General features: G+C 50.8%; 1 protein-coding gene across 9 annotated transcripts in view; it reads left to right on the forward strand.

The window, feature by feature from the left end:
• The window catches only part of LOC128895181 (protein bric-a-brac 2-like), a 239,300-nt gene that overhangs the window by 56,083 nt on the left and 169,619 nt on the right, over positions 1 to 13,598 (forward strand). For 3 of the 9 annotated variants that reach the window (XM_054157534.1, XM_054157537.1, XM_054157536.1), the window contains exon 1: positions 427 to 2,549. In XM_054157534.1, coding sequence (XP_054013509.1) covers positions 1,554 to 2,549 — 996 coding nt within the window. In that variant the 5' untranslated portion in view covers positions 427 to 1,553. Of the gene's footprint in view, positions 1 to 423; positions 2,550 to 13,598 lie in introns of those variants that run through there. The other 6 variants (XM_054157539.1, XM_054157540.1, XM_054157535.1 and 3 more) reach the window with 5 other exon arrangements.

The raw sequence follows: 13,598 nt of genomic DNA on the forward strand, positions 1-13,598 counted from the left end.
GAGCCTCCTCTCCGATCTGCCGCGGGAGAATTCTCTTCTTCTCGGTGCGCGTAAGCGAGAGACCGATCGCGAGAGGGAGAAAGAAGGAGAGGCGGTATGAGGCGGTCTCCAGGGGCGGCGCCTGTCGGCGCGTCCGATCGGAAGGCAAGCCTCCCGATTGGCCGCCACGAGAACTGAGCGAGGGGTACGCGAGGACGCGCGAGCTACGTACGCTTCCTCCACCCGCGCTCGTTCGTTCTCTTTGCGATCGGTCGTCTCGCTCGCTCCGCGTCGACCCCTCCGTCGCACTCGTTCCATTTGGTTCTCTCGCTCGCGACGTCTCCCTCCCACTCACGATTCGCCTTGGTCGCTCGCCGTCTCCGTCGCACCCGCACCCCCGCGAGCCGACGCGACGCCGACGCTGGCACCGCCGCGAGCACACGGTGTATATCGGCGCTCGACCGGCCTGCCTCACGGCCTCTCTACAGCCGCTCGAGCGAACCGTCGCCGCGCCGCGCCGCGGCGAGCCTCTCAGTTGCGACGCGCTCGTCACGGGGTGCAGATCGTGCGTCGTCCGTCCTGTGTCGTTTGTAGCCCCATTCGGTCCGTTGAACGCGCGCGTGCACACGCGCTCCACGTATTATCGCGCGCACGTTTTTACTCTCCCGATCGTCCGAGACATCGGGGGCTCGAACACGCTTCCACGGTGTTGGTGCTCAGTTGGTGGTGGTGTTTTGGAGTCGATGGTGATTTTCGACACGGTCGGTGCTACGTATTCCGACATCCGAGCAACGAGTTTCTCGGATTGGAGCAGCCGTCACCGAGAAGCGCAGAGAGACAGAGACTGACGGACACGGTGCTAGGGAGTTAAGGACAAATCTACAGAGAGAGAGAGAGAGAGAGAGAGAGTAGGACAGTCGCTCGCGGAAAGGACGAGGTGCGTTCGGCTGCGTTTCGGAGCGTTTAGATCGGGCGCGTGTGATCGAGATTATCGATCGATTGCGCGAGCCGTCGTCGGGAAGAATGCGTTCGGGACACGAGGCGCGCTAGGACATTGACGGGGACGAAAGGACGGAGGACGAATTCGATCGGTCGCGTTCGCATCGTAGAGTGTCGCGAAGGAAAGGGACGGACAGACGAAAAGAAAAGGTGATCGAAAAGTAGTCGGGTGGAAAAGGATGCTCGTCCGCGACGTCCTCGGGACAAGGATTCCCGAGGTCGCGCACGTCTGACGGATCGGCGCGCGTTGCCACGAGGAGGCGCGCACGAGTTCGCGCGTATTTCGAGTTTGGCGCGTGGCTGGTGTACCTATGTGTTGCAGATGCGGCCTGGCTGTTGATTCGGTCGCGATCGGTCAGTGAAGCGACCATACGTTCGTTCGCGTGAACATTCCGTCGATCGAAACGGACCGCGGAGAGGAAACGAGGAAGGAAGGCGTCAAGGAGCGCGCCGGTGCGAAGGAGGAGGAGGAGGAGGAGGAGGAGGAGGAGGAGGAGGAGACGGTGGCGGCGGAGGCGGAGGCGGTGGAGAGAAGCGGAAAAGGAAACGATCGAGACTCGAAATCCCCCGAAACCATGACGCAACAGAGCGGCGCTGGGTCGCCCCAGCAATTTTGTCTGAGGTGGAACAACTATCAGACCAATTTGACCAACGTGTTCGATCAGCTTCTCCAAAGCGAGAGCTTCGTCGACGTGACCCTCGCCTGCGACGGGCACAGCGTCAAGGCGCACAAGATGGTCCTATCCGCGTGTAGCCCGTACTTCCAGGCTCTCTTCTTCGACAATCCCTGCCAGCATCCGATCGTCATCATGAAGGACATCAAGTGGCCGGAATTGAAGGCCGCGGTAGAGTTCATGTACAAGGGCGAGATAAACGTGTCGCAGGAGCAAATCGGTCCGTTGCTCAAAGTCGCCGAGAGCCTCAAGATCCGAGGCCTCGCGGACGTCAACAGCGAGCAAGAGCTAACCTCTAGGCCGAGCCTCGAAGAGGTGGCAGCAAACGCTGCGGCGATGCACAGGAAGAAACGACGTCGAATATCGGGAGAAAGATCGCCACCGGGAAGCAGCCCTGATCGCCTGGCTCCCGGAAGCCTCCCCGACGATCAGGACCCTAACTCCGCCGGGGCAGGCGTGATCGTGCCCGACATTCACGGCATGCTGACCAGCAGCTCCACTCCGAGATCCCTCGGATCTCCGGGAACTCCCAACGTCTCCGTCACGCCGCAGATCAATCTTCAAGAACTCCCGGTATCGCTGCCTCTACCACCGCCCCCGCCGCCGCCCCAACAGGGCCAGCAGAGCTCGCACTCCATCTCCGCTCACCATGTGCCCGGCCACGTGACTTCCGGTCCACACGGCTCCGTCAACCACCTGACCGCTCACGGCCAACAACTCGCCGTTCAGCAGCAGCAGCAGCAACAACAACAGCAGCAACAACAACAGCAGCAGCAACAACAACAGCAACAGCAGCAGCAGCAGCACCATCAGCAAGGTCAGCAAGGACAACAGACGCCCGGAGACGATCTGGAGATCAAGCCCGGCATCGCCGAGATGATCCGCGAGGAGGAAAGGGTGAGTCGATCTTTTGCTTTTCTTTCCATCTGTCTTTCCGCCATTTTTCTCTCGATCGACTCCGTTAGCCGTTGGTCCACGCGAGGTATCCGATCGATCGATAGAATCTACTCGGATACGAAGGAAAAGGAATGTATTCGGGGTAATCGATTTATCCTGCTGGCTTTCGAATTGCAAAATCTCCTCCGATAGAGCTAAACTGTTACTTGAGCATAAGATACGAATTTCAAGACTTGGTACTTATCTCGCCTCTTACGTTTCGTACGAATCTGTTGACAAACTACGTTACGAGTTCCCTCCGTAGCTTCGATAGTAACGGTTACTTGGACGCACGACTCAAACCGAATTCTACACGTGGTTGTATTATTTTTTCATCCGAGTGTTGACGCCTTGGAAGGACGAAAGTGCTTTCCATGTAAATAATACATGTTGCCGCGCGAAACGATTGTTCGCGGTTCGAAAGGTGACGAACGAAACGAAAGAAGGACGAATGGTCCTGAAAAGGGCTGGGGACAAAAAAAAAATCCACGGAGCATGAAACCGTTTTCGAAAGTTGATAATTAGGTTCCCGGCGTTAACGAGATCCCGTCACGGTTTTCTCTTCTCGTGGAAGTTTGGCGGCGGTCGGTACGTCGGAGAGGCGTCTCGACGCCGCCGCAAATTCGCGGAAAATGACTTTGGCGAAGCGAGAAGGCCGGTGGCCGGCAAAGGCGTGGGAGAAGGCGACGCGTTTTTTAATTGGAGGGTTTGGTCGGCCTCGTTTGAATGTTTTTACGCGAAACGTCGTGCAACGAAAGACCACGTACGAACGGCGGCGGTCCATCGTGCCTTTGCCGGAAAGGTCCAATTACCCGGCGATCGGCTTCGACGGTGTGCACTAATTGAGAGTATCAATGAACGTCAATGAGCACGGTCAATATTTGGACGCGGAGCATCCGACCGTTTTGTAACGTTCTTTTTGTTAAAACGAATGACAAATATTGACTACGCGCTCGTTCGCGCATACGTGACACACACCGGGTATCGACTGTTCTCGTTAATTACATCGGGACGACGGTGTCTCCTGCATTATTTATCGTCCGCCACCGGCGCAAGTTATTAAACGAACAGCTACCGACCGCGCTTCGTTTCGCAACCCCGCGCCCGCGTCTACCGCTCGACGCGGCTCGAAACCTTCTTCGAGCCGGATCCAGGATCGACGACCCTCTTGAGCGATTTCAGAGTCACGGCACTATAGTACGCCAACGGCCTTTTCCGATTTAGAACGCCGAGAAGAGCCGCGTTTTCGCCAATTATTTCTCTAAACATCGTGATACTTTTAGAAAATGTATAAAAGTCAATTTTTTTTTTTACAAGTATCAAATCAAAGACAGCTCTGCTCTTACTCACATGTTGCATCATCGGTCGAACCAGCGAGATGTTGCGTGACTTACAGATCGGGTGTTCGGTTTCGAATGTGTCGAGAATCTCTGCCGAGTCGAAAGAGACTGGTTCGAAAACCGAATGGAGAAATGTACGCGGAGGTATGCATCTCAGTTTCGAGCGCAATCTAGAAAATTAAAGAGAGTCGGTCGTCGGAGGCCGTGTATTATTTTTCTATCGCGAGTATATATCGGTCCGATGATGCAATCGGCTATGTATAATGGGCATAACATTCCGCGGAATTCCATTATGTTAACGCAACCACGTTCCAATTCTCCGGGCATGCCTGCTCGTATCGTAATACGCTAGTATATCGCAACTATTCCGCGGTAGCGGCGCGCGAGGCCTTTCCGATTAAAATGCCTAATTGATGCGGGCGAACGTAATAGGAGGTGCGTTGATTCTGGTATTTCGAGTAGCGCGAATGGTGCACCGCGAAAATCCGACAAAGGACCGTTCCGCGGACAAAACTGTGGAAACTTACGCGCGACGTACTAAAACTAATAACGGCGATCGCCGCGCTTCCGAGCATGCTACGTCGCGAAAAATACTCCCCGGCGAGAAGCGCGCCACTCGAGGATGGATTATTAAAGATTTAGTCGCCGCAAAGGATCGTTTTCACCGCGAGAGGCGGATTTCCTTCGGATTAAGAGCTTTAATGAAACGGGATTTAAATATAAATTGTCTTTTAACTCGCCGATCGTTTGGCGATGGTTTCACGACCGGCGCCCTTCGAAGCGCCCAAAGATTCTCCCCGTTGTAAAGTGGAAACTTGGGAGATGGAATGGCTAGCGGTGCTCGCAGTGCATACCCGACGATGAAATTTTCCAGACTCGACTTTATCGTAACGTGTGTTAATACTTTATTCCTCGCGAGTAGTAGCTCCGCGTGGAAGCTTCAACGACAAGAGTATTTTTCGTATAAACATTGCGAAACTCGATCGAAACGAGATAATCTAAACGGTATCGCGGAACCTTGTAGACGAATATTACTAGAGCAAGCTCTAGATGGTAAGATGCAGCGATAAACGTATCCTAACTCGACGTTATTATAGAGACGCGAGCAACGAAGGTCGGACAAACAGGATATCGCGAGGTGATATAAAGTGAAATAAAATGGAAATCTAAGAAGGAAAAGTTAACTATAGTTGATCGAGGAACCTCACCGCGATGCTATCGTTGATAGAGATAGATCGAGTTACTTTCATTCGACGAGCAATAGATACGCATTTTTATTCTTTTTTCCGATGCTCGACATTTTTATTCGGTTAAAGATTTTGCCAATCTCCATCGGGCGAGAAAAAAGGTGCGAAAAGGGATAGAGCATGGTTCGCAAAAAGGTACGCAATGTACAACGCGAGAAGCAGCAAAACGCGATCACGCGGTCGGTGAAGCTTGAAAGGGCGGATCGAAAAAAAATTTAATCTTCCCTCGCGTTATCCTTTTTGGTAATAGCGGCTTTGCCTGCCGAATCCCTCTACTCTTAGCATTCCTCCTCTGTTCATCTCCTCTCGTCGTTGGCGGCAGGACAGGATCACCTGTCGCGTCGAGTGTTTCGTTATTCGTAGAATCGGATATTTTATTTCTATACTTAAACTCTTGTCGAACCCCCTTGTCCAGCCCTGTTTGGTCGTTGTATTTGTTAACTTGCAAATAAATGTTGAAACGTACAGTGGTAAACCGACGCAAACAAAAGCGACAATTTTTCATCGACCGAATCGGGATAAAATTTTAATCGGCCCGTTCTATTTTTGAACAATTCTCGACGCCTCTGTGAAAATTAAAAAGCCACGAGATATAACAACGAAACGTCCAACTATATTAACGGAGAACATTTATTTTCAAACAATGACATCATTCCATATGGTTTATTCTTCGGAAGAAAGACCTTGAACGCGTTTACTTACAAGTACAAGTCCCGATGTTATCGTATTTTATCTTCTACTTGCAACGTTTTAGAAAGCGAAAGGTTTCCACGTCGAACTCTGTGTTTTCTATGTTCCGTACACTTTCGACATTGGAATATTAAATTATACGAATAATCCCAGTCGTAGGGTTGTCCGAACGAAGAGGAACGAGGTATCGAGAAGGGGAACAGGCGGAGACGAGCGAAAAAACGGGCAAAATGGTAAATCGTGAATCGTAGTAACCGAGCGGAGCCCCATTCATCCTGATACACAGCGGATACGACTACATATTTCCTTCGTTCCGTTTAAATTAGTGTTTTTGCCGTACGGTCTTGATTGTGTTTTCGCGCGCGCTTCCGAGCGTTCTCTCGGACTCGGAGCGCTAGCCTAGCCCCTGCCCTGCTCCGTCCTGTCGTGTCGTGTCCGCTCGGCGCAATCGTCTACGCAAACGGAACGCGCGCGTATCGATTCCGCGTTGATGAACGCGTAACGGGCCACCTAAGCGATATATCAGGAGTCGTCGTTTCGACGGGCAGTTGTTCGTCGCGATACCAGCCCGCGGGAAAATTGAAAAGCTTGATGTATTAAAATGCGTGACGCCGAACCCTTCTTCGCAAAAGCGCGGAGAGAAAAAGTTCACCGTCTGCGCGGCCGTGGTGCTCGCGAGTCGATTACGCGACCCGTCACACGATGATCGAGAGTATTCGTCTATCGCAGCTGCGATCTTAAGTCGCCCCTCCGCTTCGCTTCGCTTCCATCCGATGTTCCCGCGCGCAATTCGGATACCAATATCGATACTTCCGTCGATGCTTTCTCGCGTTTCGAACGATCTATTTTTTTTATTTTTTTTTTTTTTATTTTTTTGTTCGTGACGAACGGTATCTCGACTCGTGTACGCTTTATTTGCACACAGTCTGTATTATGCTTGTCGAAAGATAACGCGTCTTTCGACCGACTAATTATACGTCTACTTAAATAACTCATATCGGCGACGGTACAACAGTTTTTCCGTATTACGATTTCTTACAATTCATCGTAGAAACTCGCAAGAAAATTAGGTCCGAGACCAACGATACTTAACCAATCGAAGGAAATTTCGGGTTAGCGTCACTTTTACCGATTACCGTAGATTTATCGAAACAAGAATCCTGGTTAAAAATCGAGGCCGCGGTCCGGTCGTTTCTTTCGTGGCGCGGGTGCGAGATACACATGCAACGCAAAGCGGCCGACGCGTACGCGCGAAGTCGAGGCTCGAGGGTACGCGTCGGTATCCATACGTATACCTTCTGGCTACGAGAGGCAGGTAGAGTTAGTTTTTGCCGAGATTCGAGGCAGCCGCGCGCGTCTTCACGGTTAAAGCCGCAAGGACGGAGCCGGAAGAAATTGGTAGGTATCTGCGCGCGCGTCCAACGGTTGTAATTTCGTCGTGCGATCACGGCGGAAGGAAGGTGAAAAGGAGGGAGGAGGAGGGCGAGGACGAACTCGTAGTCAGAGTCGTCGGAATCCTTCGGTTCCGTGCGTTACGTAGCCACCCTTCGCGGAGACTATTTTATAATAAGGGACGGCTTAGCGGCCGTAATTGTATGTATTTTAAATATTTCGAAAATTGCCTTCCTAGGAAACTCTTGGCATAATGGCAATACTTGGAATATAATCCCGTGGTAACCGGACCACATAGGCGCTCGAGCACTTAACTTCGACCCTCCACCTTCTTTTCCTTCGTCTTATCCGCCGTCTCGTTCCCTCTGGCTTTTAGTTTCTTCCGACGTTTAACCGTCTTTTTCTTTCGTTTCGTGGCATCCAGTCGCGTCCTTGTTCGCTTCGCGAAGCGGGAGCCTCCGATCCTCGCCGCTCGCGCGATGCTCCGTCGCGCGCGGCCAGCCTTTTTCCCGCGCTTGCAAATTTCTTTTCGAATCTTCTGTCATTCTCGAGATCCTCTCGAATCGATTATAGGTATAACGGTATTTTCTTGAAAATGACGTCGAATTGGATTACGTCGGTGACAAGAGAAACAGCGATATTTTTTACGAAATAATCCGGAGACGATCCGTGGAAATCGTAGAAGGGTGAAAACGGTCATCGAGATTCGATATTTTTGTGGAAACGTCCGCGGCGGGAGGTTTGCGAGCAGGATCGTAGGGCAGCGGGAAAGAAAGCTGCTCGTTCTTAAAAGATGTAAACGCGTCCAGTGGCAACGTCCGCGAAACGGTCCTGAAAGATTCAACCGAACGACAGTGGAAAGACACTTGTTCGCGATTCCCGGCCGCAAACTTGAGCTGGAAATTCCCGCAAGGAGTTTCTCGTAATAATGTAACGAGCCGAGCATCCCTGGGTTGACGACCGAACGAGTCACCCGGACGACCGAACGAGTCGCCCGGACGACCGCTCTTTATCGTTTCGCGATTTTGCGATACGAATCGGCGAGGGAAACACCCGTTTTCCCTACCGTCGTTAATTTTTCAGCGGTCAGTCGAGACGGTTCCGTCTCTCCGAAACGAAGTTTCGCGTCTTGCGCGATTTTCCAGTCCTACGCTTCGAATCCTCCGTACCATCTTTCGGAGATTGGAATTTTTATTCGACGAGTTGTCTATTTTTGTATTTACTCGTTATCGATCGAAACCCCACCGTGTTTTTTGGATACCGTTGGATGTTCTTTTCGACAGTTTTCTGTTTATCTCTGCAAACAGTTTCCCACGCGCTCCAAATGGTTGGAAAATCGTGGAAGCCCGCGAAACAATTTAGGCTGGACGCGAGTAAGCGACCGTGCGGAATCGCGACTCGAACGATGTCCACCGTCGATAGGGTGGGGAGATTTGGGTAGGACCGAGGGGAGAAACGAATGTTTCCATTTGGAAAATGTTAAAGGACGGATCTCCGTACGCGATGTACGGCGGCCGACAGCTCCGACGAGGCCGCGGTAAATCAGAAATTATCTTGCGTCGCGTCCGAGTTGCGCGGCGCTGCCTTTTCCCATCGAAACGCGCATAAATACCGAGAGGGAGACCGAGCGAGGCTGAAACGGGTGGTAGAGAGCGGGAACGACGAGTCCCGCGCATCGTCCATCGTCCATCGTGCATCGTGCATCGCGCATCGTGTAGGACGCGACGTACACCATACACCGTGGCACCGTACGGTGGCGTGCACACACCTCTTCGTCCACCATACATTCTACCGCCATGCACGATGCCACGGTGCACCCGCAAGCGCGGTTCTCCGTCCCTGGTTGATTCCAGCTCGAGCTCGAACTCGAGCTCTCGCGAGCGCGGATCTCCGCTACGGGCCGCAGATATATTAATACGTAGACTGTACGTCGCGGTACGCGTGACTTGATGGACGGATGACCGGACCATTCCGCAGATTGCTTCGCTCCCGATTCCGACCGGAAGGAGATTTATAACCTCTCGTCGTTATCTCTGCCCCCGCCACCGCCAACGACACTCCCGCCGCGCTTCTGGTTTCGCTCGATCATCGATCGATCGCCGTCTTTTTGATGCCACCTCGCTCTCTCTCTCTCTCTCTCTCGCTCTCTCTCTTTTTTTGCCTATTTTCCCCAACTCCGCTACTCGCGACCGGGACAAACGGTTTTTAACCCTCGCTTTTTTTCGTGGTTCGGAGCTTTTAACCCGACCGGCGTGGATTGAAATTGCTCGCGGAGCGAAACAAACGATCCGTGCACGGGGACAGAGAGAAACGCTGAAAAGTTCGTTTCGCCGAACCCTTCCGTGTGTTGCGCGCAGAGGATCCACCGCTGGCTATGGGAATCGAATGCGGTGCCCGTTCGCGACGTACAAGAAATCATTCTTTGATCATTTTTCCGTAAGATCGAACCTCCGTTCATAGATGTAACGTGTTCGATCGTTGCAATTTTTAGTAGATCGGCGACACTCTATTACGTTAAGCTTATCGCAATTGTTCCATCCCGTTGTACACCGCGTAAACTACGATGTCTTCGCGTGTATCACTTCCGCTCAACTCTAGTTCCTCGTTTTCTTCCGCCACCGCTTCGGTGTTTCCTTTATTTTATTCGTTTTGGCTCGACGAGTAAATCCTTGGTTTGCGAGAATTAAAGAACGGTAACCCTACCTATGCTTCTTATATTATCGGGATAGCGTCCACGCCTGACAGATAAAGGAAGCTGATCGCGGAAAAAACACGGGACAGTCTGGTTTCGGGCCGGTGTGCATCCCTGAAACGCGGCACGGGTGTCGCGATAAATTAGATTTAATGACTGTCGCAAAAAAGCGCGATATGAAAGTCGAACGCGCGGGACGAACCGATAGAATTAAATTCTAGGATATTCGATTACATTCTCCCTACGCCCCCTTTCTCCTCCTCTCTTCCTCTTGTTCGGGCTGTCCTTCTCTCCAGCCAATAAAACCCTCGCTGCTCGTTGCTGTACATTGGAGTTTTCACCGTCGCCGGCATCGAATCCAAAAAAAAGTGTCCCTCGACCGCGTGTATAACAGGCACGCGCGACCTATGGAAATAAGACACGAGGCGACGCCACCGGATTCATTCTGACGCCAAAAGTCGAGGGATGTTTCATCGAGTTTTCCCTTGTTCCGGTGCCGTCCCCGCTTAGTTTAGCGTTTCAATGCCTGAAACGCCGCGTCGCGTTCTCGCGCTTCGATCCTCCTCCACGAATTTTACGGCTGGAATTCAACCGTCTTTCGTTGAAAGCGTTAAAAAACAACTTTGTATTTCTATAGATTTGCGATACAATGCGATGCATTCTCTCGAAAACTTTTTCCCCGTAAAAGTGTCATTAATTTTTCCAACTATCGGATAATCAACGTGTCGTCGAAGGCAGAAGTCGCTTCGATCGTATCGGCGAGGTTGAAAACGATTCCGAACGTTGATCGTGTTCGAGGGCGTTCGAGCTAGAACGTTTAACTACGGATGGTCCGAGGAGGAGTATAAAATAAATGTTGCGACACGTGTATGCTTCAATGTCCGATTATTAATAGTTTCGGTTATAACGTACCATTAAAACCCGTGTCTGTAGTTTAATAAATTCTAAGCTCCGTGTTCGCTCGGGTTGCCAAAATTATATTAAACACGCGAATCGGTTTCTTCTCCCTCGACTCGAGGACCAGATCTTTCGCTGTTTTCTTTTTTCTTCGAATGCTTTCTTCGAATTCTAGTCAGCCGATCTAGGAGAATCGCTAATACTCGCCGTCATTACTCCGTACCATGTACCGTCGACGAAGCCAGCAGAGTGTTTAATGTCATAATCGGCATGAAGCTGCTGAACTCCGCGATCCTATCGTAACGCACGATCCGGTAATTTATGTCTAAACATTTTCTTTCATTTAGCAATTACGTTCCGATCGATCGGTTGAATTATCCAGGTTGTGCAGTAAAAACCAAATTCCTTTGCTCGCTGCTACAATCGAAGGAATTTCACGGAATAAATTTAAGCGTCGGGTAGTAAAACTAATTATTCCTATAAAAAAGTATTTACGACGAATGTTTTTGCAACGATTGTTTCGTCCGGAAGAAACGATCGAATTTTATTACTTTCCTGCAAAAACACGTTAAAAATGTAACGTGCTCGTATGAAAAAATTTTATCGCGTGTTTTCAATTTATTCTTACGTTCGGAATCGTTGGCTTTTCGACTGTGCCATGTATTACGAAACACCCTGTATAGCGAACACTTACGATACGCGCTGGCTGAGTCACGCGCTCAAATTTGTTTGTCGGAACGGCGCGGGCGCGCCGGTTAATGCCGAGCGTTACTATTAGGAGGTAGAATATAATTTCATTTACGTCGATGACTCACGTCGCGATACTTGTAGCAAATATGATTCATTCGATACGCCGTAAACGATTCTCGTTCATTTTCTACCGATTCTAGCAGATTAACGACCGTCGACGAGGTAATGGTCGTTGAACAGTGTCGATTCTCGAACGAGTCCTCCGAACGAATTCGTTTATTTCCTACGCATCTTTTCTCGATTCGTTCAATGTTTGGAGTGGTGATAATGGTGGCTATCGTTCCGAATGCAAGAATCCATCTTTGCATCGCGTTCTGCTCCGATGATTTTTCAGACCGAGATACGCGATCGTTTCCTCGTTCCGTTGTATTCAGACGTCGTTAATTGCTTCTCTGCGGTAACGATTTATTTTCTTGGAAAAAATAAGGCAGCCGTAAGGAGATTAGCGGGGGAAAATAGAAGCAATTTCGGAAGTCGGCCAAACAATAGTATACGGATATTAAAAGGAAACAGTTAGAGCGCTGCGAGCGAGTCGCTTCGCGGAAGCGAGATTAGCGCAGCCTGTAGGAAATACCGGGTCGAGATAAGGGCAAATCGGTCTCGAGAAAGCCATTGTCTCGCGCCTCGTTTCATATTCCTATCCGGCCGTTAAAAATTCTATGTTCCATTGTACCGAAGAGATTGCGTCTCGAAGAAGAAAACGCGTGCCCCGATCGCCGCCGGACGGTTGACTGCCCCCGGCTGGTCCTTCGAATCCGCACCTGTCGCCACTCGCCACTTTTTGCTTCCTCGAAACGCGTTTGTCCGACGAAAGCCGTTTCTACCCGTAAAACGGAAACGTCGATCGGTGCCTTCGGGATGCTACCCAGGGAAAAAGCTAGCTTCGAAAATATAATAATAATTTATCGCCACACTTGGATGCAATTGACGCAAGTTAATCGAAACTAAACAACGATCGAACCAAACTGGAAAGGTGAACGGAAGGTACGGTGGGTTGGAAAGGTGGGATGGAAAGCTCATTCTTGAAGTGTTCGCGATACAATTGCATCGAGATGATAGCGATACAGAAAAGAGCGGTCGTACGGGGGCAGATGGAGTAGAAGGTAATTTTTCGTTTGAATCGTAACGATCCTTCCTTTAACGTTTCTCGTTCCTTGTTCGTAAGATGGTATCTGGTTAATTACGATGCGTACGTACGTACGTTTGTTTCGCATTCTTGTGGGGTCAGAGGCAAACTGACCAGGTGGACGTACCGCATAGCCGTGGACGTACGGGTAATATGTTAAAAGGCTGGCACAGTTGGCACTCGTACAGAGGCCGTACCAGGTAGAGGTTGTGTTTTGCGAAACTGTCCGAAACGTGGAACGCAAAGACGTTAACAAACGGTTGGATCACCTGAAATGGACATCTGCCTGGGTTCGTGAACGTGGCAAACCGTTAGTACGGAAGAGAAAAGTGGTTTCTCTTCTTTTCGAAATTCGCGAACCGTTCTCGATCGCGTGGATTTCGAGCGGCTCGCAGAGGATCGATGGCTCGAACGGGAGACGGAAGATGGTGAGAACGCGAGTAGCAAAGGTAGTCGAGTATGAACGAAACAACGTAACGTTCCGAGCATCGTATCGGCTAGAACGGGCGAGATGGCGGCCCATTGTCTGGACTACAAATTAATCCGGCGATCGATACGAGCAATGTCTTGCCGGGCTATAGACGGTGCGGTGACTCGCGGAAACAAAGTCGATGGAATGGCCGCGCGCGCGATAGTTTGGAGCGTAGCAGCACGGCACTCGTTTCGCGGCGAGGTGCCTTCAAAGTCGTGCTCGTTCGATCGATGCGAGATTAAGGTGGCAGCCGCTGCACTCCGGACGCTCCTACGAAACTGTGTCGCGACGCCAGCCGGCTTTGAGAATTCTAAGGGTGGTTTCACACTACCGTTAGTTGGTTACATTCGAATCGTCTCACGGTGGCCGCAAAAGTTGCCTCCAAATATTTCGTTCAGTTTTTC

Source organism: Hylaeus anthracinus, unplaced genomic scaffold (assembly GCF_026225885.1).
Source record: "Hylaeus anthracinus isolate JK02 unplaced genomic scaffold, UHH_iyHylAnth1.0_haploid 4, whole genome shotgun sequence".
Taxonomy (NCBI): Eukaryota; Metazoa; Arthropoda; class Insecta; order Hymenoptera; family Colletidae; genus Hylaeus; species Hylaeus anthracinus.